Here is a 26,679-nt window from a genome sequence, read left to right on the forward strand (position 1 = left end):
GATTGATGAACCCCAATATGAGATAGCTACACTGCAATCTCATCACGGGCTTCGCCGCGCCCCTCCACGGTCATCAATGTCATCAGTTAAGGTCATCGGTCATGAGTGGCAGCCAGCTATTTTGATGTCTTAAGACCCATACCGGTGCCGTACAACTGGATAGTTCGGCACGGCAAGACGGAGATTCTGGATGTGATTGGGTGGTCAGAGCTGCAATGGCAGATTGGGGGACTTCACATGCAGGAACTGGAAATGAAAAGCCAAGTGTCGTCGAGGCTACCTTAGGCGCGTCTGGGTGGCTACCCCTTTTCCACTTTGTTGACTACCTATTGCCTGGAACGACTCGCAGTGAGTGCCAGGCACCACTACAGTGCCGTCCATGCGGCTGACTACCTTCTATGGTAGAGTGCCATGGCCCGGGGATGGAGACCCGTGCACACGGAAGTACCTGCTCACAGACACGGAAGGAAGGCCTGGGAGCCTTGCCTCACTCTCAGCTTCCCTGTCCTGTGGTGAAATGGGTGGCGGAAGTTCCAAGTGGTGATACTTGCTTTAACAAGACGTGATTTTTGACTGGTGCGAGGATGGATGATGGATGCGGCCGCCAGGAACTGTGTACACTTTACATGGATTGGACTTGCGAAGGGCTGAGATTTGGCGGCCTTGCTGTTGGCCACGTTAGACCTTTTCAAACTGAAGTCTACTAGTGTACATACTGCATCATGTCAACAAAGGTACCTACTTTTGGACTTCTTCCATCAAAATTTGAAGTCATTACAACCCACTTTGGGCTATTCATTCACTCGCACCATCGGTAATTCTTCTGTGGACGTCCCTGATACCTGTCAATTCAAATATTTCAAATCTGTGTATAACGCTCGTTTTTGGATGTAGTCTCGTCGGCATCGTGATCACTGCGACATTCAGAAGCTCACTGTCCGCCTTTCTGCAGAGGTACCACAAGTGGCCGTAACTACTGCGTGGCCGATTTCTTGGCGGCGGATTCTTGGGGGCCTAATCTCGACCAGTCCAGTCTCCCCCGTGCCCGCCCGCGGATTCCGAGCCTCGAATACAAAAATCTTGCCGCCTTGGGTGCGTCGCCCGGACAAACACAAGTCCCTGAATTCCGTACGCGGAGCCCCCCCCCCAACCCCCTTAACCCCGTCGCGCGCTCCTGCACCTCCTCCCGTCCCTATATTGCCTCTTTCCCCCAGCACCCGTCCAGCTCGGCTCTCGATTGTTGCACAACAACTTTGTCAACATCTCTCACTGCGCGCATTCAAGATGGCGACCGCAAGCCCCGTGTCGTTCCTCGACAGCCTTCCCCGGCCCACCCTCGACCGCCCGTTCGGCATCCATCTATGGCCCATCTTCAGCAAGGCTTTTGAGGCCGTCGTCGGCTACCCTGCCGAAGACTTCAGATTCGTCCCCGGCCAGACGCCCATGTCCACTCTCAAGGAGACCAGCATCTTCATCGTCATCTACTACACCATCATTTTCGGCGGTCGCGAGCTCATGCGCAACCGCGAGCCCTTCAAGCTGCGCACGCTTTTCCTGATCCACAACTTCTACCTGACCGCCATCAGCGCTATCCTCCTGGCTCTCTTCATTGAGCAGCTTCTCCCCATTGTCGTTCGCGGCGGCATCTTCCATGCCATCTGCCACATCGACGGCGGCTGGACTCAGCCCCTGGTTGTCCTCTACTACGTATGTTGTTGCGGCTCACCGCCTGATGGGCTTTTGGGATCGGCACTAACCTTGTGCAGTTGAACTACCTTACCAAGTACCTCGAGCTCCTGGACACCTGCTTCTTGTTCCTCAAGAAGAAGCCTCTCAGTATGTTACCGTTAAAGAAGAGAATGTCGCGCGCCGTACAACGATTTCTAACATTTTGCAGCTTTCCTCCACTGCTACCACCATGGCGCCACTGCTCTTCTCTGCTACACCCAGCTGATCGGCTCTACCTCCGTCTCCTGGGTTCCCATTACCCTTAATTTGACTGTTCACGTCGTCATGTACTGGTACTACTTCCAGAGCGCGCGCGGCATCCGCATCTGGTGGAAGGAGTGGATCACCCGTCTCCAGATCATTCAGTTCATCATTGACCTGGGTAAGCCTTTTTTTTCTCGTTCGCAACGATCTCGTCACCCACGCTAACTCTTTGCGCGTACAGGCTTTGTCTACTTCGCCTCTTACACCTATTTCACATCGACCTACTTTTCGTGGATGCCCAATGCTGGCAAGTGCGCTGGCGAGGAGTTTGCTGCCTTCTCCGGCATTGGTATCCTCAGCTCTTACCTTGTCCTCTTCATCTCCTTCTACTTTGCCACCTACAAGAAGGACGGAAAGCGCCCCACTGGTCGCAAGTCTCTCCGCAGAATGTCCCAGGCCCCGTTGCCCGACCCTAAGGATATCGTCAGCGCCAAGGCTTCTGGCGCTCGCCCCAGTGGCGCCGCTACTGCCCGTTCTCGCAAGGCTTAAATCGTTGGCTAGATTGCGCAGTTACCGATCCCTCATGGATTGACTTTACCAGAACGCTGTAAAATGCATTCCTGGCTCCAGATTCGTCCACAGACAGCCATTGCTGGCTAAGGGTTTACCGCTCGTGGCGAATTTATGACGACGAGGATGCCGTGCCCATGAAGGTACAGGGCCCCAGATTACCTACCGGCGGACGCCTTCGGTACGATTCACCTCGACTAAAGATATTGTAATGATGACATCTCGATTCATTCACGGGAGTTATGAACGGGGGAACAAAAACAAGAGACGACATGGCTCGGAAAACTAATGACGATGTATACTTGGGGCAACAGGCTGCAACCGATGGCAAGATATCGGCTTTGTGGCTGGCACGGGTTAGAGGAATGCGTTTATCTCATGACACTAATGGGCGGACAAAAAGATCATGTATGACTGGGTTTCTTTTTGGTTGGCAACTATTCTTTCCCCCCTTCTTTAGACGAGAGCAGCTTGGGTGGGGACCACTGGATATTCTCAACCGGTTCGTCAACTGGGTAGTTTGGGTTGCTCTTGGGCTTTGGGGGCGGGTGATGATGGATGGGCTTTGGAGAGTTCGACTCGACACGCGTATGGGTCGTCCGACTTCTTCCTCTACTTCTACTCTTTTCTTCCGCTGTCTTATACTTTTCTTCATCTTGTAATTCCTTTCCCCATGTATTATGCACGCGCGGACGGAGGAAGCAAGCCCATGGACGAGCCGGATCAACAAGCCCAGATAGAAACATGCGGAGCATACGGACCTCAAACCTACATAGCAAACATAATGTTATTGTTATTGTACAACAAAAGGCTTGCGTCTACGTTTCAGCATTGTTCGCAAAAAACTGTCACTTGATGATTTTGCGGATCATTGTATCATATGGACGGGGACGTCGTGGGAGGTCGCGTCGTTGATTGTTAGGGACTGCTCCGTCCTCGATCCAGAAGCCGACCACCCCCTTTGGTTACGCAGCCGTACCAGGAAAAGACCAGAAGCTAGACGGCATTTCATCCCACAAAGAACATACCTTTCCATGTTGTATGGTGTTGCGTGGAAAATCACCTTGAGGCGACAGCGAAAAGCGAGATCCACTCGGTCAAATTCCCTTTATCGTCGCCCAACCCACCGAAGGCCGGAAGGTGGGGCCAGGGATCGGAGCCGAGACGGGACGGCGCGCGAACGGAATTCTGACGCGAAAAGTGGGTCTGTAAACGGAGTTGAGCCGATCATTGAAGTGGGGCCGCCTTATGAGCCGACCTCCAAAACTTTCAAGTTAGTGGAACCCCCCCTTTCGGGTAAAACATGCGGCTAACGGCCCTTCCCGGGTAGGCACTAGGCTTAGCAATCGAATGCGAAGTGATGGAAAAGAACATGTTGATCTGGTTTGGATATTGATTTCATGGATCTGGTCGACGAGTCTGATGAATCCAGTGGCTAGTACCATAGACCTGATGAATTCCCGATACACTTCAAGTCGGACTTCTGGTGACCAAGTACCGCGGAAGGAAAGTATCAAATACAAGCGGAGTTTCCTTGAAGGGAAGCTCGGGAATGGAGTGAGTAATCCTCGGGATACTTCAAAAAAAAAAAAAAAAAAAAAAAAGGCAAAAGCTGGTCGATATGGACGGCTACCGTATTTATGTAAATCCATCTAGTGCTCCTGGAGTTTAAGATTTGTCACACTTACTCCCGCCTGCAGTGGCAGGAGTGGTAATCTCTATATACTTACTTATGTCTCATACCTCTGGAAGCAAGTGAAGAAGCTGGACGCTCATGTTGCAATAAACCTCAGTAACGGATATGTGGAATTGGAAATTGGGGGTAAGTGCTTTGGCGTAGGTGAAGCTCCAAAAGCATCAAGGCCTGGGCCGCCGGGTGACCTGTTGCCATTTTGATGTAGATGGTGTATGGATCAGCCTCACTGCTCAATCCTTTCAAAGCTCATTGTCATTGTCAACTTTGTTTTTCTCCAGAAAAAGCACCTAATCTCTGATTCCAAGCAGATTCCTGGTCGTTGTATCCTTGTGGCGGTGCACTTACGACACCTATGCAATAACTTCAGATTAGGGAGAGGAGAGAAAAGGTGAAGCATTTCCGTTGTGACTTTTGGTGTTCACGTTCATGATGAAATTTCGACATACATTCTTCCGTGCAGGGCACACACATAGAGCAGTGCATCGGCCATCTAGTAGCGACTAAGTGCGTAACATGTTGCCTTCAATCTCATTATGCCATGTTCGGAAAAATGACAGTCAGCTTCACTTCTCGTCTTCCAACGAGCAACGCAGTATCAAACAATTGCACGATCATTGTTGAAACAACAGAAATGGTGTAAGACTGGGATAGCACAAACGTGGGCGGGACATGAGGTATAAGATGAATTTGGTCAAGTCGTCCATGGAAAGTGCCTGACATGTTTCTCTGGTGCTAATATGGCTATCTATGTGGATCCTTAAGGACCACGGTTCGCGCAAGTGCACCTTGAAGCAGAGGTCGCTTTCAGAGGTATAGTGGCCGATATATCGGTTGTAGAACCTGCTGCTAAGAATGCCAGTATGTGTATTCATTCATATCAGTGTTCCGGTTTGCCAAAAGCCAGATAGATGATACTGACGAGCCACATACCGTACTGCAAGTTGGACCGTAAGAACATGGAACACCAGTATCATATGTCTGGGACCGCGCTTAGACATCTCTGCGTGCCGATTTGTCTGATTCCTCGCGGAACATTCAGTCCTCAATCTCGACAAAACGTCCTTGTGCAGCGTCGAACCGCAACCCACGAGGCTTCAACGGCTCGACATGGGCCTTAGCTGGATCAAGCCCGCACAAGGCCAAAATGACCTTGACCGAGGGGTCCTCAGTGTTGATATCGCCCACCCAGCCAATTCTACCCTTCTCTCCCACGGGACCGTATGCCACCGCAGCTTGCTGGCGCACCCGCTCCGGATCCCGACCTTCAGGACTCCTAGTAAGTCTTGCGGCGATGTTCAGGTTTGGATCCTCCTGAGTGGCGTCGGGAACATACCACCTGTGCTCGCTCTTCACACCCGACAGGCACAGCGACTTGACGCTGTAGGCAGCCTTAAGACCATTCTTGTCGCCAATGTCAAAGTGCGTAGCGTCGCGGATGCCGTCGGCCTGTTCGTTCATCACGACGATGTTGCGCTGGTACATGCCGGCCTTCCACTCGGGAAGGCCCGAGACACGGAAAAAGTCGTCGAGGTCACCGGGGATGACAAAACACGCCACTTGACCGGTGAGTACAGCGGTGGCGCCTGTACGGCGCAGGTAAGAGAGGACGTGCTCCCAGAGAGGAAGGTTTTCGGGAAGCGTGAGCGCGGCGTCAGTTAGGACGATGGCGGAGTACGGCTCAGAACTCTCGTTGGTGAGGAGACGGGTGAGGGTGGCGGCCTTCTTGACGCGCTGAACAGTAGCCAGCTCGGTCATGGGGGTCAAGAACCGGTTGACAGATTCGTCATAGCACTCCTGATATTCGAGAGAGACGACGAGAATGCGGGGCTTTGGGGCCGCTTCGGCGTCCAGGTCGACGATGACGGGCATGGTTGGAGTTGAGTTTTCCGAAGGTCAAGGGGATCGAGAAGAGAGAGGATATCGTTGTTGCGTTCAGACGCTGAATCCTCTGCAAGTCGCTAAAGGTTTCGGGCGGCGTGTGAGACGCTGTAGAGGCCAGGCACTGAGTGTGGGCCAATTTATCAATGCCGGATAAGAGTCAGCTTTTGACTGGAAAAGCGGCTACAAAAAGAAGGGCAACGATTCTGTAGTGGTTGGTAATGGAAGAGCAAAAACGAAACCACGGCAACTTATAAGTTACCTAAGTAGGAAGCGAGTGCCGGTGAATGGGAATCCCAGTGAATGGGCGCCCAGACACGGATCTCAACAGCCTCCATCTGATCGATGTTAAACAATGAATCGTTTGCCCTCAGCCGAAAGGAATTGAATACGGCAACTGAAAAGAAAAATTCACCTTTCAAAGGGGGGAAGCCGGCGTGCTTGTAGACGCTTCTCGTTTGAGACGGAAGGTACAACAGATTCGTGACGTACGGAGATGTTCTGCAGCGGAAGGTGCGATCGGGGGTTGATGCAACTACACTAGACTACGGGTTACGAGAATATGCCTGCATTGGCCCGCACTGGCCTAAGCTCTTGCTCTTACAAATAGTATTAGAGCCTTTGAAAAGTCATTGTATTGGAGAAATCCGTTCTGATATCGCTACATGTCTTGCTGGCGCATCAGGATTATCATCCATCTAATAAATGGTCAGTATACCTGCAGGCTGGAGTTTGTTGTAGGTGGTGATCTGGGGATGAATGGCGCAGAGCGGTACATTTAGTATGTAACTGCTGACGGCGCATAAGATGCACAAACTGTGGGGTCCAGTTACACAATGAACCTGCAGCTGAATGTCAACCCACTCAGACCGGAATCAAGGGGGAGGTATATATACATAAGACAATGGGAAGCCCAAAGAATTGGCAATGTGCTTCGTTGAATTGAAAGCGCCAACCGAACGGCTCGGGGGACTGGTTTATACTTCCTTCACACGATTCCTCGGTCCACCCCACTCCTCGCTCGTCTGACTTGTACATGGCGATAGCTTCCTTCCTCACGCTAAGTGGTTCCCTCTAAGCTTAAGATGGCCTACTTTTGTATATCAGTAGGTGTCTTCCTGCTTGCCGACCTCGAGATGCGGGTGTCGCGGGCCGTACAGCCTGGCACACCTCGGTTCTGACACGATGTGCTAACCAAGATATACTTTCCCCTTAGCTCATTGACATGTACTTGATCGGTGTAAAGGCAGGCACCTTTATGTCGAACCCATGGATGGACTATCTCTTTAAGGGCGAGAATGCAGACATCAAGATCACCCAGCACATATCCCAGCGCAAGTGACATTCTATTTTTTTGGGTCAATCGATTGTCATGATCTTTTGCGTTGGGGTTTTGGGGAACGCCTCATACAAAACTCCACGCTAACGAATCACATCACAATTGGATTCGTGTACAGGATCCGAGATTGGCGAAAAGGATTTTGGACGGGGAACGCAGCGTTTATCGAAAGTTGCATCGGCCCCACATTTGACTGCATTCCCTTATTTCCCCCATTTGATCCGTCGTCAGTAACTTCTTTCTGGAGACCGAAGAGACACTTCGGCGAATCCGACCTGATCAGGTAAAGTGAAGTCCATGTTGAGTGTCCGAGTGACGATAGCTTTTTTATTTCATGCTCGGACCTCCTTCAAGCTTCAGCCTTCAACCCATCCATTTAGTCCACGCAGTTCACTGTCTCCGTCTCCGTTTTCCGAATCCCCTCTCATCCTCTGAGGCCCCATAATTACACCTAGCCCATCCGACGCACGGATGACCCACCCTTGGCTGGGTTCCCATGGGTTCCCATGGTCTCCATGCATCCCATGAAAATAGACATCGGTGTTGTTATCGTCGTCCAATTCCGGTTCGGTTCCATACCCGTACGGTTTACGATCTCTCCAATCTCATTTTAAAATCTGCCTCCAGATTCTCTGATATTGACGAACCAAGAAAACGGAGATGGCCACGGGGGACGGGGGACCTTGAGAGCTGGTGGAGTTGGTATGCGGAACATGTCGGAGACTGTACCATGGACTTACCTTATCAAGGCGTCAAAACGATGAAACTATGAAACAAATTTCCTGAATCGCGTTTGAGAGATAACGGAGGGCGGATATTCATCACCTCGTGTTGCGAAATCGGACGTCTTGAAATTTTGAGGTGATTCGGCTTCGATGATGTTCGTGCATTTCATCAGCCTTTGCTGACCTGCAAGTCATTCTTCCCCTGATTCGACCTTGTAAAAGTCACAGCTACTAGTTAGCTGTACCTGCATTCAGTTCATGCACTGTCAAAAAAGTTTGAAATTTTTCCGACGTGTGCTGCAATGAAAGCTGGACAGGGGAACGGGAAGTGAAGCCAAGAACCCAAGACGTCTCATTGAGGCCGGTCTTCGCCAGCGATTGCCCCTACGGAACCATTATCTCCGCATAATCCCTACTTCAAAGAAACATTGGCAGGGTATGCATCCAGGGCTGCCGGTTATAGTAGCATGGCTCGCCAGGAACCCGGTGTGGCATGAAGAAAATACATATAAAAACATACGAAGAACAGAGGCATGAAGAAAATGGGTGACATTCAATGGCAGGCCGGCATGACCGATTTCGAGGTGCTGGTTTGGTGGGGATCTGCTTCTTGATTCCATTGAATCTTTCAAAAAGCAAATACAATGTTACGTTCATCATAGCAAGCCACGGTAGCGACGGGAGTGTGATTCTGTATGTTGTTTTGGCAAACAATGCCTGTCTTTCAATTTTGTAGAAGCCATCCATACAATGAATGGAAATAGTGCGTAGTAGCGGAGATATTGTGCCTGTGAAGGAACGAAGAAACCAGAACAGCGCCCTGTGGTATCATAACATTCGTCTAGAAAAAGAACCAACAACAAAAAAAAAAATAGCGAACGAGAAAAAAGACAGAGCAACCGAAGATGACGTTGCGTGAAGACCTCCCATGACCCGAGAACTCCATTCAATATGTATGAAATAAACGATAAAAAAAAAAAAAAAAAGACAAGATAATCGCCGGCCTGCTGTGCTTGAATATGCTTTTGCGCAGGCATGACAGATGTCAAATTCCTCTCTCTCTGCTCCGCCATGTGATCCGAAAATCTGTGTGTGTTGTGTGTCCAAGTCATTCCCGTCTGCGTCTCTTTTCCATTTTAGGTCTCCCAACTCAACCTCTTTCTTGTTGTATGCGATACTGCGGACTGTGCCCGCTCCCCAAGCTTTAAAACGCCATGCTCGCAATATGCCGTAAAAAAAAAAAAAATTATCAGTGTCTGGTTCGGTTTGGTACATGCTGCGTGTCGCGTCGCTTTATGCAATGTTGATCCGTCCCGTCAGCTTGATGCTCTTGCGCCTTGCCGCAAACCCGCTGAGGAGTCCTCTCCTTGGGACGCTGGTAGGAGAAAGAGGAGAGACGGGCGAAGCATCCTCTGGCAGTGATGGAGGCTGTGGCGATGAGGATGGCCCAGATGGCGTGGACATTCTGAAGTTCTTCCTTGACGACTTATCAGAGGTAGCGGGTGACCCCGGTACAACAAGCTGCTCCGGGGCTTCCTCAGGGAGAGGCATGGTGACAGAGAGCGGCATCATGCTGCTGCGGGATGGTGGCGGCTTCATAGAGTGTCTTGAAGGAGGCGGTGTGGTGCGCTCTGATAGTGGCTGGGGGCTCGCCAGCGCCGGACGGCTCCTCTTCCTAACGAGGCTGAAGGTCCTCGTAACTCCCTTCAACAGAGTCATAGTTGGTGTCCTGGGAGATCTCGCCGGGCTCGTCACGTCCTCTGCAGTATCGGCTCTGGGAACATCCAGCGAGATGGAGCTGCCGTTTGCGAACGGGTCAACGTTGAGAAAGTGAGGCTTCCTCATGGGCATCATATCGATGGGAAGACTACTCTTCCGTTCGGGAAGCGCAAAAGCTGACATGGGGCTGGCTGGTGTGACCGTCCGCTCGATGGGGATATTGCAGGACACTGTGCTTGACCGCTTCCTCATGTGGCCTCCCCCTAGGCTCGGCGCTGCGGAACCCCTCCTGAGGGTGGTGAGGTCGACGATCGAGGGCCTGCCAGAAAAGATGACCGAAACAACACGGGCAGTGTCTTCACGGCTACTTCGTCGGGAGGTCGTTGTGGCGCTAGAGGCTTCCTTCTCGTTGCTGGACTCGTAGACATAGTCGGATAGGCTGTCGGTGTCCGAGGAAGCTTCCTCCTCGGAAGAGAGATAGACGTCGCCAAGTGGAGACGGCTTTTCCAACTCGGCAGTCTCAACCGTCCCACTCATCTTGAGCTGAGCCAAGCTGTCAAGCAACCTTGAAGCCCTCAGAGCACTCTTCTGAGGCAATGCCGGGACGGTTTCCTCCTCCCCCTGCTGCTCTACCCTCTTGGCATCCACCACTTCGGGAAATTCGCCGTACATTGTGCTGTCGCAAGATGGATTGCGGGTGTAGACCTGGGCGGTTGTGATATCGGATGTCTGTGTCTCTGATATGGGTCTTGTAATACTTGGTGTGCTCTCCCTGGTCGGGAGGGATTGTGTATCTGTCGACATGATGTGGCTGGAGATGGGATTCTGGATGAAGAGAGCAATGTAGTAAATGTTGAAGCCCTGGGGAAGGGCAGGCGCAGGTAAATATTAGAAGACCAAAGGCTATTTTGTGTGCTGCTCTGGCTTGGCGTCGTACTATTCTGATGGAGGAAATGGAGAGGAGCAACGAGGAACGGCAGATGGATCCACGACGGTGGGCAGATGTTATTTTAATGAGACCCAGTTCTGCATGGGGTCATTACGCTTGTCACGACCTGGTCAGGACCTGACGGGGGGGGGTGTGCTGGGGATGGTACTGAGGTACAGGCGCAGGCCAGACGAGACGAGACAAGTCAACCTGGCATGCCACCGTCCTCTGTCCTCCGTCGCACAACGTGGAAGCCGTGCCAGCCGTGGTAGCCGTCCGGACGGTGGCATGGTGTGGTTGTCTGGTGGGTGGTCGCAGCACATTTCAGATTAACGGTGCGCATATCAACCACAAAAACGGTCAGAGAGAAGACAGGAGGTTGGCTTTTGATGCTGCACCTAAACCTACCTGCATACAGCAGCATGCCTACAGTCAACAGATCGCCTAGCGTCACCGCATGTCTTCGATCGCATGCATCCCAATGCATGACACACTGGACTGGACAGAGTGACGGGTTCTTGACTTCTTGTCCATCACACACACACACCATCTTCCTAGTTTCTTGTGGTTGTATCGCACACCCATCTCCATTCTCGCCTTTTCCCCTGAGGCCGGCGTCGCAATAGGAATGAGCTCCAATGAAGGGGGCTGCAAGGATGACCGAGATCAGAGGCAGTCCAGTCAGAAAAGAGATAAGAAAAAAAGGAAGAAACAAAAAAAACGTTCTGAGCCTCCCGAAATCTCTCTGTACGCCAATCCATTCCTTCCCATCACCACCATTTCCCCAGCGAGTGCCGTACAAGCACCAACCTCGCAATCCTCCTCCATAAGCTTATCGACGGCCGGGCACTGTAGGGGAGGCGGAGAGGGGCACGGTCAACCATGCATTTCAAGTTTAATGAGGACCCCGAGGACAATCGGACACGACGATGATGGAATCGACAGAATGATGGGAATCAAGGAAGCGCAATTTGCACGTGGGTGATCAGAACAGTGATAAAGACTCGCGTTTCAAGTTAGTCGGACTGTCGAGTCCACTTTCCCATCCGAATGCTCACCTCTGGACGTGGAACCCTTGCCTTGCAATGCCTTGTCTCTTTCTTACTTCGAGCTTCGGGTTGAGCAGTCTCCGCTCATGTTTTTACGCCATCTTTTAGCGCTGCAAAAATGCGCAGACTTTCACAGCAATTCACACACCACCACACTTCCCCCTCATCGATCAGGGATTGGGGTTCTGCGCTTCACGAGCTTTTGATCTTTTTGACGGTCAGCTGGATGGATACAAAGGGAAGACGTGCTGGTCAATCATCTGCAGACTCACCGTCGTGACCAAGATTCGCGGGAAGAAGCCGACAGATCCTGGAATTTCGACATCTGTATCACACTACATATCAAATGAATGCCCCCCCCCCCCCAAAAGCCAAGTCGATTGCAGAAACGGCACCAACACCATAGTACGGAACCAAAACGGCGCGTCTGGTTCTCATCTCCAGCCTCATAGCCGTGGCTTCGGGTCCCTTCACACCTTGGCTTCCACAACGGGTAAAAGACGAACAGGCCCGAGGACACGAGTGGAGAGGGCCAACCAGGGGTCCGAGACCCCTTCGACCAAGGGCCTTATTGGTAAGATTGGACGCCATGGGGTCTCAGACTGGGAATGCCAAGGTGTCTGTGATTGGATTTTCCATCTCGACATCGTCGGCGGCGGCAGCATTGAACTGTCCGTTTGATTGGAGCATTTGTTCTCGCCAGTGCTGCTCACTCACATGCTGTGCAGTGTAGCAGTTTTGGCAGTGTGGGAGGCCATCCTCGACATCGTCTGGTTCTTCCAAGCTTCGAGTCGGACGATGCTGCCGGTGATGTTGTTTTTAAACTCTTGGTATGGTTAGAGTCATTGGCCAAGGAAAGTCATGACAGAAGGTGTTCTTACTGTCCGATACATGTAACACCCGAGCGTTATTCGAGACTGGAGCATGTATGGCATTCCGAAACCCAGAATGCCAAAACTGATACGTCGATTCAGCATTTCCTGATACTGTCTCAACTGTGTTGTCGCCTACCGCATCATCGCAAAAGCTGCCTTGACCGGTTGATTGCAGCAGGCGCCATCGGACTCAGCATTCCATCATGCTTCAAGTTACCGATTTGAAGCTTTCCTTGGGCTCTCGACATTGTAAGTCTCTCAACCGAGTATCGGGTGGTCGAATGCTTTGCCATGCATCATCCGTCTGTCGCGACAACCGCCAGTGGCGCCTTCCTTCTGGTCCAATCATCGTTCACAGGGGCTCATCCTATTGATTTTAACATTGAAAAAGAGATATCGATATCTCAAAAGACCTCCACCAGCTCTACCCTCCTATCCCAATGTGACCATCTCAACTTTCTCTCGGCCTTGTTCATGCATTTCCTGCTATGCCCATCATGTTGATATCTCGCAAATGACCAGCTATTGTGTGATCACCGTGGAGCATCGAATTGCTAAGGAGTTTTTACTGATGGCGATTACCGCCAACAAGATCCTCCTCATCTCAACCGACCTTCTTCCCCAGTCCGCCCAAAAGGAGAGTGGCTCATGTGGCTCAAATGGCTCAGGCGGCCCAAGGAGTCCGAAGTTATTTACAAAGCTACCAACAACAGGCACCGAAGGATTAAAATCCCAAGGTATGTCTGAGCCATGAGCCTTGGGCGGCGTTCTTGCTCATCTCCCCACGTCATATCGAGAAAAGGCGGTCATGAATTCGAATAAAAGATATTTGGTCACGTCTCTCAATCTAGGTGGCCGCTGTACAACCCGAGATGTGATTACAGTTATCGTCAGCTAAGAACGTTCCCATCGGCGAACGGTGACACTTGGACCGGTATGCAAACAGGAGGGGACAGGGGAAATCTGGGGGACGGGTTATTGCTGGATCTGACAGTGCCTGTGCATGGTGTTACCTGGAATGGAGCTTGTCCTTCAATTAGCATCAGCTCGACATCCTCCAACTTTGCATCGTTTTAAAGGCCGCTATCTCCATCTTGCAATGACGATCGAATGGATAACTCCCGACGATGACAATGTGCCCCTGCTGCCAACCCCCCGGGCCCCCCGCTATTACACACTGCCAGGCAGGGGGATCTCCGCATCGGTAGGTCCTTCTGAAGAAGCAACAATATCTTTTCAGGATTTCCCGCTCATGATCATGGAGGTTTCAGCAGGACAATGACAATGTGTTTGAGATGGGCAATCTTTTTTTTTCTTTTCTTTTTTCTTTTTTGTTTTGTTGTTGTGATGGATTCAGGGGACACCGAGCCGGAATCCTCAGTCTCCCAAGGCAGCGACCAATGCTTGTCCAGGTACTACCCTTGGATTGCCGTGAGGAAGTCGTGGACGTTGGTTTGATACACTCCCGGCTCCGGCGCGAATCTGCGACACACAAGACACCGGGCAAGGTAGATAGCACCTGGTTCCCGAGGGCCTGTACACTCCACTAGTACCTATCGCCACGGCACTTGTGAGGTTGTACAGGTTATGCGGGCGGACGGGTTACACCAAGGAGTCGTCCTCCGGGCATCTGCGACATCTCCAATGGCATCGAAGCCGGTTCCTTCTGGCCAGTCATCTTTCAAGGTGCTTCGCTAGTTACACACATGGTACCGTGAAAATCAGCTCAGCATCGTCGTATGGGCACTGAAACCTACCTACGTAGCTAACGTATACATGAAAGATGTGAACTAATCGTGGCGTTTGCTGGAACATCATCGTCACAATGGCGTTATCGTACCGCCAGCCATCTTGGAGGCTGGATTGCATCAAATGCTCCTTGCCCTTACGGCTTTACCAAAATGTAATCGAGGTATCTTGTTTTGAGGCATGACCAGCATGCACTCGCAGAGGGGTCTGTAACTCCTTGGAGAACAGAAAAAAGATTATCTAAATCGAAGCCAATGTATATTATTTCGTCTCAATGCTCGCTTTGACGCAGTATGGAATCATTGAGGGAGCAATGTCACCCTCACCACATTATCCTGTCACCGAAGTTCACGGCCGAGTGGCTGGTGAGCATCATGTGCAGGCAGTCGTGGACTTTTCTGGGTGGCGCACGCGGAATTGGCACTTGGAAGTCTTCCGAGCCTAAATATCGGAATCCTGTTCAAAAACACAAGGAACGATCTTGGTTGGAATCCCCCGCAAATCTGCTTGTACAGTTTGATACTACTAGTGTTATTGTTAGTGAGTGACTTCTTTCGACTTGGAACAGAGAAAGAATGTGCGATCTAGACTATATGATTGGTTCGCTTCTCAAGAATAACCAGGGTAAAGAGAGAGAGTATTTATAAACAATACCCCAAAGGGAAACGCTTCCAGCACTTTTCCAGGGCTTGCATCGCCAAAGTCCACCGAACCGAACGTGAGAGGGGCAAAGTGTCAATCAAAGTACCGCGCCAACAATCGAATTAGGGTTGAAGGGTGCCTGCCACACATCCCCGCCGTACCCCCCTTCCCCCCTTTCCCCGGACCGCCCCGACAGCCCCGGCTCCCGACCCGCACTCTGGCCGGTTCGTCCGGGACAGCGAGTTGCCGGGATTCTTTGACTGTGTTTTTGTGGGGTCGTTCCGGCGAGGACGAGTTGGAGGTAGTTTCAACTTCACTTTGTTGACGGTCAAATATCAGCCACAGAAGAAGACTATGATTATGTACCCGATCAGAGTGAACCCAATTCCCACTGTTCCGCAAACCCTGTGCCGCGCAGTACTAGTAGCCTTTCCTAGATCAAGCGAGTTGGGCCTTGGCTGTGCTACGAACGTACGAACTGTACAACCGTTTGACTCTCTCTTCTCTCATCATACTTGGCTTACGCATAGCGGGCATGGCGGGCATGGTTCTAGACCAGGGAACTTTTCGCGAACGACCAGCCAGGCGAGACGAGGAGAGGCGAGCGAGCATGGTGCGGGCCGCGTCAGCTAGGCGGTTGAGATACCCGGACCCAGACCCAGCCAGACCTAACGCCTAAATCAGGGCCAGATTGGAAACCTACCGCCAGGACGGTCAAGGCAGGGTTTGATTTTCTCTTTCTGAGGTCACCGCTTTTGCGACTGTGATGCGATGGCGAGGGTCGTAAGGCGGATCTATTTAGGAATTCCTGGATTCTAGGCTGGGCTGGGGAACCAGGTACAAGCCAAGAAAGTGGAAGCTTTCTCCAAATAACGGTGAGGTGACGGTAGAGGCGGTGTGTGTGAACCTTGACTACTACTACTCTACACTGCACCCACTCCTTCTTGGGACACCGCTTTGGTGTCTCGAAGTGAAAAGTTTTCATTCCTCACCGTTTGGATTGTTAGTTCCGTTTCCTTGTTTACTAGTCTCACTAGTGAATAAAAAAACTTTTTAGTAGTTTGGACGTTTGAAGGGCTGCTGGGCATGGTTTGTGTCAACGTCGTCTAACCTCATCCTGCATCAAGAGAAGTCTCCAATTACGGGAAATAGTCCTTCTCGCATCTGTGAGACACCGGCGTGGTGTTGCGTCATGAACTTTAGAGTTTGGGTGTTACCACCGAACTTGAGACACTAACTAAACCAGCCGCACTCAGTACTTCTCTAAGTGTGACGTTACTCAGTTTAAAGTTAAAGGCAGGGGAGTGAAACCTGCCGACTGGAGTTTTCTAGAAGGTGGGAACCTGATACATAGACATTGATTGCGAAATATCCAAGGCTGGAACTGGGTTCGTCAACGGTTGAAGAAAAAAAATTTTTCCCAAAAAAAAGATCAAAAAAAATAAACGGTGACTCGAACCTCCGAAGGGGAAAGGGGGGGGGGGAGCTTTCCATGAAGAACAGTGGATGGAGATAGCGAACGTAACGACGAGTGCTGCATGTCGATGGCGCGGTGATACATTCTAACGTAACTCACACACATTCCAAAGACGTATAGAACATTACATGGCTCCACAAGCTAAGGGAATGTAAAAAGTCAGACATCCAAAATCGCTTGATATGACGCTACTGAAGATGTTCAATGTTGATAAGTCTTTTGACTAGAGTTCAGGGAATCAAACTTGATTCTTTATGAGACAGTAAGGACGGAGCCTTGCGTAACAAAGCACCTTGGGAGATAAAGCATTTTGTCATGTTCAGCTTATTCTCACCAAGACTCGTCAATGTTAGACACTACGACTTAATTGCGGATGCTTGCTACTATGTGGCGTAATTCGGGGTAATGAGCACCGAGAGAGAAGCCGGTTATTACCTGTACTCAAAGAAATCAGAAACTGCCTGGTTGATGGTTCCAATTTGGCCACCCGATAGGCGAGGTCGACGGGATCAATTAGGAGGCCATCACGATGTTCAACTCTGACCGTATTGTAGTAGTTACTGCTGGCCATAGAAACCAAAACTGGAAAAGTTTATGCTATGTATTCTCTTGAAATCAGGGCTGACTTGTCATCTAAGACGTAGCGTTTTTGCCCAACTTATAGAGGTATCTTTTCGAGGTTGATCAGAGGCTTGAACTCTGAGGTAGAGGTGTTGTGGTAACATAGTTTTATCGAAACACTTTCTATTACCCAAGTCTCAAGTTGTCACTCCAGAACAGCCACCTTGTTGACAGCCAAAGGACAAGGCAACAATGCCTATAGTATCTTTGAACGTATGGATCAGAAAAGCAGCTACTTCATGCCAGGTTAAAGATAACATGCCCTGAATATTCCACTTCACTCAGCTAAAACGCCCTGGCTGCCTGGAAAGTTCAATCTCAACCACCCACGGAAACCGCCTTCTCCCTTCATCCACCGGCTCTACAGCAGCATTGACAAATAATGTATGTTTCCTCGGCTCGAGTTTCAGCGTATCTCCCTCACAATGCGAGACCTTGCAACACTTCTCCTCCCTCAACCGCTTTAGCTTGGCCCTCTTCTTTTCCAAAACCTCAGGACTATCCCACTTCCCCATCCTCAACCCCGCCAGCGTCTCAATCACAACAGAGTTTTCGTTGTCAATATCCGTCACATGCGACGGCATTTTCCCGCTTTCCTAAGCCGGTCTATCCCGCCATCTAATCAACTTGGCTCCCCATCCCGCGTGTACATGTCCAAAACAATGTAGTCTCGGTCTGGCCATTGCTACGGCCGCGAAGAGCAAAGGACATCCAGCACGGATTTTGGCATCGGAGGCGGTAACATCAAGAACTCCCAGGGGTGGACCGTGGGTGATGACCACATCTGCAGTATATCCAATATCAAACACGTGTCCCTGGCTCTTTGTGTATTGAAAACCCCAGTTCTCTTTTCCTTGTCCCTGGTAGTCGTCGGAAGAGGCACGTGTATAAGGCGAAGCATAGACGGATAAAGATGCTCCATTGCCTAAAGCGAAGTGATGTCGCCCCTCGTCCAGAAAGAAAATCCCGTCCTTCTTTGCCTGTTCGGAGCACAAAAGCTGCCGAGCTTGCCCCATTTTGCCGTAAATTCTGTATATCTCCTCCTTCTCCTTAACCCCTAGATTGGTGGCGGTTTCCGTAATCTTGGTCTCGTACACGGCATCGTCTAGAGTGAAGTCGTGGCTACCGGGGATGACCAGCTTGAGCGGCCCGTTGATGGCTTTGAAAAAAGCTAGTACGCTGGCGAACTCGGAAAGCTTGGATTCCTGGGTTAGGTTGCCGCAGTGGATGATTACGTCGACTGGCATGGCGGGGAGGGAGGAAGGGAGGCTAGGCGAGGCGTGAGTGTCAGAGATAATGAGGAATCGAGCTTTGATGTTGGACATGGTGAGGATGGGTGGCATTATATGAAGCTTGTGGACAAGTTGGTACTTAGCCGGGCTCGTTGGTTCGAGGGGGTGTAGGCAGCATGTTGTTGATGAAAGCTTAGGCTGGAGAAGATATGGAGGAGTGTGCAGCTGGTTTATCTGAAGGTAAGAGGAGAACATCTAGAGTGTTCCTGCTGGATGGATGCATTCAAAAACAAATGAAGAGACACAGAACCTGCATTGGCGATTACCTGGCGAGCAAGTGCAAGAGGAGCTATTTACCCCCCACCAGACTTACCTGGTCAATTTCGAGTGAGGCCTCTGCTGATACTGAGAATGTAACCAGGACAGGCAGGACATAATATACTTGGAGGAAGGGGTGAGAGGAATTATTTACTACTGTACAGTTTCGAGATATCACCGTACAACATTAAAGGACAGTTGCAACCTGTTTCTTGTTTATCACCCCATCTTAACGTTCCCGCTAACACTCCGCCCACAGTTCCCATATTACCCCCCTTTGTCAGACAGCTGAGCATGTCATTCACATTCACGCTAAACAGCAGTCAGGGCAGACAAACAAACCCGCAGGAACCACCATGTGCCAGCTCATAGGGCGACAGTCCGGAAAATACCCATCTTCGAAATCAACCACCTAATATTTCGGCTTCAGATCAGACTACCGCCACAAATCCTGCTTCTCCTTCTTCTTCTCCCCGGAACTGCTCTTGGGCCTAGGCCACAACTCCTCATCCCCACCAGAACCACCGCCAAATCCAGTCCCCCTATCCACACTCCCTCCCCGAGTGCTTCTGCCAGGATCTTCAGCCGGCAAGGCCAAGAAACCACCGCCAGCCCCGGCACCACCGATCAGCACGCTCCTCCTCGCACCAGCGCCGCTGCCCCTCCGGCCATAGCCGCTCTGTGGGCTTTCATTCGCGCCAGGGGACGTTGCCGGCCCACCGCCGACCTTTACAAAGGACCAGGTGGTTTCGTCGTCGCCTTTGGTGAACACCTCGAGCTTGGCAGGGAGATTTGCAGGTGGGGCTACCAAGTTGGCAAAGGGGTTGTTACTGCTGAAGCGATGGTTGGGAGGCGGTTGTTTGCCGGCTGCCGGCTGCAGGAAACCCGAGAAGCTGTTAACCGAAGATACGGACCCAAATTGACGATGGCCAGGCACGAAGGGAGCGGTGGGAGGAGCAAAGCCTGATAAGCTGCCTTGGTGTGAATGAAAGCTACCACCAGCAGCAGGTCCAAACCCAGAGCCGGGTTGTGAAAAGTTCATGGGCCCACTGTTGGGGGAGAAACCACGATTCGAGCCGCTACTGGAAGGGCGTCCCATACTGGCTCCAACAAAGCCGGGGGAAGGTGTGGGAAGACCGAGTAACATGTCGGGGAAGTTCGGGTCTCGCACATAGAGTGCCCGTAGGTTTGGTAGTCCGCCTGTCAGTAAGGAAGTTGCCAGAAAGCTGTAATAGCTCGAGGTAATGCCAGAGTATTTGGGAGTCGACGAGGCCGGGGTGATCTCGTAGTGTAAGGTCTGGAGACTCGTCGAGTTAAGAGTCTGTGCAAAGTATTGACCGTTGGCGGACGGCACGGCTTGGGCGACACTGTCCATCACGGAAAGGTGCTTAAGCTTTGGAGCATACGGCAAGAACTCTTGCAAGGCCCAAGGGAATACGCCTGTACTGTTCAGGGTAAGCTCTCGCAGTGCGCTCTGCGCGTTCGGGTCCATTAACCAGCCCCTCAAGCCTTCTGTGGTGACATTGGGAACGTTGGTAAGGATAAGCTCTTCAAGTGGGGGAAAAGGAGGCAACATGTCGTTCCACGCCAAAGTCTCGTCGGTGACGCAGGTTGTGTCGTTGATCTTCAGGACGCGCAAGCTCTTTAAGCAACCAAGCACCTGGCGTAGGATTGCCGGATCGACTTCCACGCGTACCAGCTCCAATACCTCCAGGTGAGGCCACACTTTTCCGGTGGCCAGCATCTGCAGACTATGCTCCGCACCTGCCATATATATCATCTTTCGTAGGTGAAGGCATCGCGCCTGTACTTCGAGCCGAAGGGTCACGAAGGCGGGATCATCTGCAAACAGGCCTTCGGGCAAATCGACATACTTGAGGTTTGGCGTTACAGCGATCGTCCGCGCCAGATCGGCCCTGCAGGATTCTCGCAGCATATAAGGCGTCTTAAAGAATTCCACGATCCTTCCTAGCCGCACGGGATCCTCGCGGAGAGTGCGGCATAGTAATTTGAGGCGCGCCTGCGCCGTATCCTCGGGTTCTCCATTGCGATCAAATCGGGCTTTGCGCTTGCGGGCTTCGGCTAAGTCTGCCTCGCGGTCGCAATAATGCACCTGGTCGATGCGGATGCTATAGTATCTGTGAAGTAGTGACCCCGTCAGTATTTCTCCATCGCGACGGTAACAGGGAAATGGGGCTTGATGCCCATCCGAAAGGGTCTAAACATACAGAAGATTGACGCCCTCTCTCCTCCACCTCTTGCACACGGCGACACAATGCGCCAGATCGCGCAAGTCGCACAGCATGCAAGCATCTTCGGTCGAGCTGGCTTCACAAGTCTCGTAGCTCGTATCCCTGCTATGGGGGCATACAAAAGTGAATATGCGTTCGAGAATCGGGGCTGGGAGGTTCGCGAGAATGGTGGCAGACTCCCGCGTCACCATATGGCGATACTGAGAACCCCACGGACCATTTGAATCGTTCCGGGCGTGGCCGTAGGAGGGGTATGGGTTTCGGGAGTCGTCATCGAAGCCGGCGCCCAAGACTTGTCTGTTGGGGCTGTAACCGAAGCCCGGCAAGGCGGCTGCTATGGCCGAACCACCGACGCTGGCCTTCCGCTTGTCTTTATTACGCCTGAAGAACTTCATGTTGTTGCGCCCCCGTGATACAGTCTGAGATTCCGAGCGGGATAGGCAGAGAAAGTAAGAAGAAACAAAGGGAGAATTGAGACGCGAGCGCCAGAAGAGTGGTGGCTTGTTTGTGGTTGATGAATGCTTCGAAATCCTCGGCAGACTCGTTGCGTGGGAGCTGGATACTCGACTAGTCTAAGGGGCGGCTACCGCCCTGGAGAAGCGACGATCCAAACCCTGGGCAGGGTCGAAATATCGTTGGGTTGGTGGTACCTGGATGGCGATCGCAAGAGTGGTTGATGTTAGGTTGCAGGGGCGTGAACCCGGCCGGCCACTGTTATCGAGAGGAACTTGTCAAGGGGGGCCTGGGGAGATTCCGCGTTGGGGCATGAATGCAGGCTGTGCCGCTGTTGTTGTTACCCCTAGCGTGGGGCCTTTAATACTCCGGCAAACCAGCACTGACCGATGGCTTCGAGTGTTTCGTTTCACCACTGCCTAGGGTGGGATTGTTGACAATCCTGTTTGCTAATGGCGGCACCTCGTGGGAATGTGGTAAATATAACGAGAATTTGCAGATGCCGTCCTAGGGGGAGAGGGACCAAAGCAGTTAACGTGGTGAACCTAGGTAGTAGCGGAGGACCACGTACCTACTCAAAAGGGGGGAAGCAGGCAGCGCACAGGCTTTGAAGCAACGCACGATAGGCGTCACGGTACTATGGACATATATATGTAGTAGTGTACACAATGGCTAGGGTCGCACAGGACTTGATGTGCTTGCTGAAGGCGCCCGATGGAACGTGTTTGCACGTCGTAACCGAAAGGGTGTTGCAACCTCAAGCAGGTCAAAGAGCAGGAAAGAGAGCTGGGTGATGCTCCCGAATCGGCTGTGATTCCCTTATGAGGAATTGCTGCGTCGTCAGAAATGGACAGGAGAGGCAACGAAGCACAACACCCACGGCACACAGCCCAGATTGAAGGAAGTGAACGCCATCTCTGGCCGCCAAGCAAACAACCCCCCCCTCCGTCGGTGTCAGCCTGTTTTCATTCCGTTGCTGGAATATGCGCCACGGAATCGGTCTAGCACTCTTTCCCCTCCTATGATATATCGATATTGCGTTTTTGCCTCAAACGCGCTTACTGTCCAAAGGCGACTGGGCAGATTAGACAAAGAGATGAGCTCCTGACTTCCAATGATTGGCAACTGATGCTGGTTTGCTTCGTGCCCACGTCCTTGTAAGTGCTAACCTCCTAACTAATATCTGGAGTGGGGATTTCATTGCACGTTGTTCTGCGGCCTATGAACGTCTCGGTTCCCCCCCCCCCCCCCCTGAGAAGACAAAGGGATGAACATCCATGAAGTGTCAAAATCCATTCTATTTATCGGCATTCAGCTTTGGGGAAAATGGATGTGCAGGGCCTACATATACCCTATTACTAAAGGCCGGCCGGCCTATTTGAGCATATAGAATCACCACCATCAATGTCCTGAGAAAGCCCGATTCTATTAGATACAAGAAAACGATGGAATCCTCCGCCAGCCAAATACACTGTACAGTTACACACATCGTCGGTCCTGTTCCTACCCTAATGTACCCTGCTCAGAACCCGACGTCGAGGACTGGAACTCGCTCCGCTTTGGCTTTACAAGAGCTTGACTTCACCGGGGACCACGAAGGTTGAAAGGAGGACCGGGAGGATACTACGTCCCCACGTCTCGGCCCTTCTCCCGTCAACCCTTATACCTGCTCAACCCGACAATGATAGGACTCTTCTATCGCACCCTCGTCTTGCTATGCTCTGCGAGCTCCAGTGCTCCCGGGGACCAGGGTGAATAGCTCGGACGAACAAATCAGATTTCCGCCCAACGAAGCCCGTGTATTTTTTTTTGGGGAAACATAAACCCTGACAACCAATGACTGGACGATGTTGAAAGAAGACCAAGGCAACAGAGCTCGCGTTACCTGGTGCCGTTGAGTTGTAGACCCTGAATACTGTCGAGGGGGCTACCCGGCCCCGTACGCTGCTTCAGGGTAAGCGGGAAAGGATACTCTTCGGGGTCCTCTTCCTCACTAGAATCAGAAGTCAGTATCATTTTTCAACATGTTGAGAGGACATCACCATCACTTACGGTAACTTCCATGCAACGTAGTCCTCGGTACTCAGACCCTCGTGACTCTCCTGAAGACTAGCAAAATCGCCAGGGGTCATCATACCAGTCCGGTCTCTAGGCGAGCCCGGTACTGAGAAGGGACGAGATATCTTTTGCTCGACTCCTGGGATGAAGTCTTCCTCCTCCTCGCCATTGAAAGATGTAGGATAGGCGCGGCGCAACGCAAGTTGGCGTGCCTTGACGTACTCCATACCCATTCGCTTCCAGTCCAAGAGATCGCTCAAACGCTCGGTTCTGTTTCTCTGGTTGATGCGCTGTCTGCGGCTCTTCTGGGTAAATTCAAACATGTACTGAGTAAGCTGGTTGACCGAGTCATCGACTCCCTTGGAGCGACGATCCACGATGTAGATACCGTAGTCGCTCGAGTTCTCAATGAGTTCCTCCATGTAGCAGCCGAATCCAGAGAGGTTGGTGGTGATGCTTGGTACACCCATCACAGTGCATTCTGCCGGAGTGTAGCCCCAAGGCTCGTAGTAAGAAGCGAAGACGCCCAGATGGGTGCCGCGCACAAAGTCATCGTAATCGAGAGGCAACACGGGGTTGGCCGAGCTCAAGAACTCGGGATGGAAAACAATCTTGACTCGGTCTGAGGGATGGTTGAAGAGCTGTACCCGGCGGATCTGGTTCAAAATTGGGTCCTCGTGGTCGTTGAGCATGTTGTGGGTAACAATGGGTGGGAGCGTGTGCCTCTTCATGGCAAAGAGACGACGACGAAGGAGAACACGGTCCTGACTGGTAATCAGCTCCTTCTCCTCAGGCAACGGGTCGCCCTCGTGCCACTTGACAGAGCGCTCAAAGATGCGGCGGCCAATTCCACGCTCAATAACATCGACGGTATCTCTCAGAGACTTGATGACAGCCTGTCCCTTCAATGCTTCAACGGTCAAGGAAGTGGTCTGGGCAGGCATGATAATGAAAGCAACAACTGTCGTCTTGCTTCCGGCGGTCTTGAGGCGGTGGTTGAGACGGGCAAGCGACTCGATAAACATGTCCACACCCTTATTCCTGAACTCGTAGCGACCCGCAGTAAAGAAGTAGAGCGTGTTTTCTGGCTCAAAATCGTAATGGCCGTAGAAGTGACCACGGACAAAGTCATGAATCTTCTCCTTGTTTTGCTGGTGGAGGTTCTGGAACTCGTGCATGGCCGAGAACTTGGTGACGTTGAGACCATTGGGGAGGACACCATCGGGCTTGCGCTTGAGCAAATGCTCACTCTCGTAAGCTGTGATGTGGGAAACGGTGGTGAAGACATCGCAGGAATGGGCGGCAGCTCGCTCGATGCAGTATCTATGATAGATTCCGCGCTTTCCAGCCTCGGCGTCAACGTCAAACCACTGAAGGTTGTTGTAGAAGTCTACTGAGCCGGCGCACAAATAGCGACCGAGAAGAGTGGCATGTGTCGTGAAGATGGTGGTAACGTCAATCTGCCTCTTCTTGGTCAATGGCAGCGCGACACCGGCAAGCCATTCGTGGAAGTGGGCGATGACGGCCTTTCTCTTCTCATGGCATACAAACTACGATTCTGTTAGCTTCGGGCGCCTCTCTGCTTTGTGACGCAAGTACTGACCTCGCCCAGGAACCATGCGACCAGGTAACCGAAGACAATGGCCTCGTTCGTCTCTTCGTCGTTGTCCGGAGATGGGATGGAAGCAACATTCCAGAGGTCCGTCTTCCACTCGTTCATGTAACCGTAAGCGGTCTTTGTATCGAAGAGCAACACTCTGGGAGCTCCCTCAATGAGCCATCGTCCGTAAAGAATGCCGATGCCACGGTCTCTCATGGCCTGAATCGTCGCCTTTAGTTCGGGGTTGGATGGCTCTAGCTCTTCAACCTCGACGGCCGCCTGGTATCATTCCTGTCAACAACCATGTTTCAAACCACAGTGTAAAGGGCGCAAGAGTAGCGTACCGATTGGTGGTTCAGGGGACCGATAAGAGTGTAACGGTCGCCATATTCAGCGGTTGTAACTGGAGCTTTCGACTTGAGAACGGAGTAGATTCCACCAACTAGAACAATTGTTAGATTGGAAGCCCCTTCCTGGCGCAATCGATACTTTTACGCATACCTCGATGGGCGACCTCGGTCGCCACCTCAAAGAGGAGGTGGTTTTTGACCTCGCGGGGTTCACGGTTGTCGTGGGCCATTGTGGCTCAATATGAATGGGTGACGGGCGCGCCGAAGTCAAGATGCTTCTGTCGTCCGAGCTTCGTGTTAGTAACCAGAAGCTGCCACAGAACACTGATTTTTCAGGTTCGTAGAGAGGAAGAGAGGACGAGTAGACGTAGCAAGAAGAGGGACCAGCAGACGGTTGGGTTCTATTTGAAGCAGATCAGGTCGACGTAGCCAGGACGAGACAACACGCACTGGTGGGGTAGAGCTTCTAGGAATGTTACCCGGAATGGGGTCTGGGTGGGAAGCTTCAGGGGTGCAGCTGGGGATGCGAAGCTTTTAAAAGCCCGGCCGGAAGCGGGGAATGGGGCCTCACTGAAGCTACTGGAACCTCAACCTGAACCGAGTTTCCAACCTCTTCCCGGCGCACGGCTTCGAACTCTGAGCTAGGTTCGCTTGGGAGTCTGGGCTGCGAATACCACCGGCTCGACGGCTCGACACAGGTGCTGCGGTGTCGCAGGAAGAGAAAAAGTGTGTGTCTCACAAACCGGAACGTACCTCGAAGAGTTCCACCTCTAGGGCAGGGAGGCACAAACGGAACTGGAAAACAGTGCCTTCGGGCAGCAACAGAGGCAGATCTGGAACTGAATCTCACGATACTAGACCCAACCTGAGGAGTCAGAATTTGAGTAACGCGAGGTCCTCATGAACAAGGGGAGGCGCGTGTAAGTGGGCGCGAGATGAAGTCTGCTGCGGACGGGAAGGGTACGGTAGGACAGACAAAAGACTACCTACGCTACGTTGACAGTCTGAAGTGAAGCTGGAACTGGATGACTGAAGGAAGTCTGAAAGCGGGAGCAAGAGGGAAAGTCGGTAGTAGTAGTAGGTAGGTAGTGCCGCCGGTTTCTTTGGATAGGATAGGTAATTGGGCAGTAACGCTATAGAAGAGGGGAGAAGTTTGAGGTTTGTTTATACATCCTCCAACTCGGCTACTCTTGAACTGGGGGGCAACACTGCTACA

General features: G+C 51.8%; 7 protein-coding genes across 7 annotated transcripts; 2 read left to right on the forward strand and 5 right to left on the reverse strand.

Moving 5' to 3' along the window:
- Positions 1-1,274: 1,274 nt before the first annotated feature.
- Positions 1,275-3,311, forward strand: NEUTE1DRAFT_75853 (uncharacterized protein; the record flags this gene model as incomplete). Its single annotated transcript, XM_009849531.1, has 4 exons — positions 1,275-1,707; positions 1,767-1,836; positions 1,898-2,110; positions 2,174-3,311. The coding sequence occupies 4 exons, from the start codon at positions 1,285-1,287 to the stop codon at positions 2,479-2,481; spliced, it is 1,014 nt and encodes a 337-aa protein (XP_009847833.1).
- Positions 3,312-5,233: 1,922 nt separating this feature from the next.
- On the reverse strand, positions 5,234-6,067 carry NEUTE1DRAFT_75855 (uncharacterized protein; the record flags this gene model as incomplete). Its single annotated transcript, XM_009849532.1, has 1 exon — positions 5,234-6,067. One exon carries the CDS (start codon positions 6,065-6,067, stop codon positions 5,234-5,236), a length of 834 nt encoding a protein of 277 aa, XP_009847834.1.
- Positions 6,068-9,380: 3,313 nt separating this feature from the next.
- On the reverse strand, positions 9,381-10,531 carry NEUTE1DRAFT_57172 (uncharacterized protein; the record flags this gene model as incomplete). The annotated part of the gene is made up of 1 exon (XM_009848975.1): positions 9,381-10,531. The coding sequence occupies one exon, from the start codon at positions 10,529-10,531 to the stop codon at positions 9,434-9,436; it is 1,098 nt and encodes a 365-aa protein (XP_009847277.1).
- Positions 10,532-12,914: 2,383 nt separating this feature from the next.
- On the forward strand, positions 12,915-14,429 carry NEUTE1DRAFT_107210 (uncharacterized protein; the record flags this gene model as incomplete). Its single annotated transcript, XM_009849533.1, has 5 exons — positions 12,915-12,960; positions 13,134-13,448; positions 13,791-13,915; positions 14,069-14,123; positions 14,296-14,429. 5 exons carry the CDS (start codon positions 12,915-12,917, stop codon positions 14,427-14,429), a joined length of 675 nt encoding a protein of 224 aa, XP_009847835.1.
- A 3,367-nt stretch (positions 14,430-17,796) lies between these two features.
- Positions 17,797-18,543, reverse strand: NEUTE1DRAFT_97760 (uncharacterized protein; the record flags this gene model as incomplete). The annotated part of the gene is made up of 1 exon (XM_009849534.1): positions 17,797-18,543. The coding sequence occupies one exon, from the start codon at positions 18,541-18,543 to the stop codon at positions 17,797-17,799; it is 747 nt and encodes a 248-aa protein (XP_009847836.1).
- Positions 18,544-18,846: 303 nt separating this feature from the next.
- Positions 18,847-21,602, reverse strand: NEUTE1DRAFT_75857 (uncharacterized protein; the record flags this gene model as incomplete). Its single annotated transcript, XM_009849535.1, has 2 exons — positions 18,847-20,879; positions 20,979-21,602. 2 exons carry the CDS (start codon positions 21,395-21,397, stop codon positions 19,187-19,189), a joined length of 2,112 nt encoding a protein of 703 aa, XP_009847837.1.
- A 1,135-nt stretch (positions 21,603-22,737) lies between these two features.
- NEUTE1DRAFT_57176 (glycogen synthase) lies at positions 22,738-26,567 on the reverse strand (the record flags this gene model as incomplete). Its single annotated transcript, XM_009848976.1, has 7 exons — positions 22,738-23,448; positions 23,508-25,063; positions 25,117-25,392; positions 25,458-25,555; positions 25,615-25,741; positions 26,217-26,317; positions 26,454-26,567. 5 exons carry the CDS (start codon positions 25,691-25,693, stop codon positions 23,337-23,339), a joined length of 2,121 nt encoding a protein of 706 aa, XP_009847278.1.
- Between the last annotated feature and the right edge of the window lie 112 nt (positions 26,568-26,679).

This window comes from Neurospora tetrasperma (assembly GCF_000213175.1).
Source record: "Neurospora tetrasperma FGSC 2508 unplaced genomic scaffold NEUTE1scaffold_1, whole genome shotgun sequence".
Lineage (NCBI taxonomy): Eukaryota > Fungi > Ascomycota > Sordariomycetes > Sordariales > Sordariaceae > Neurospora > Neurospora tetrasperma.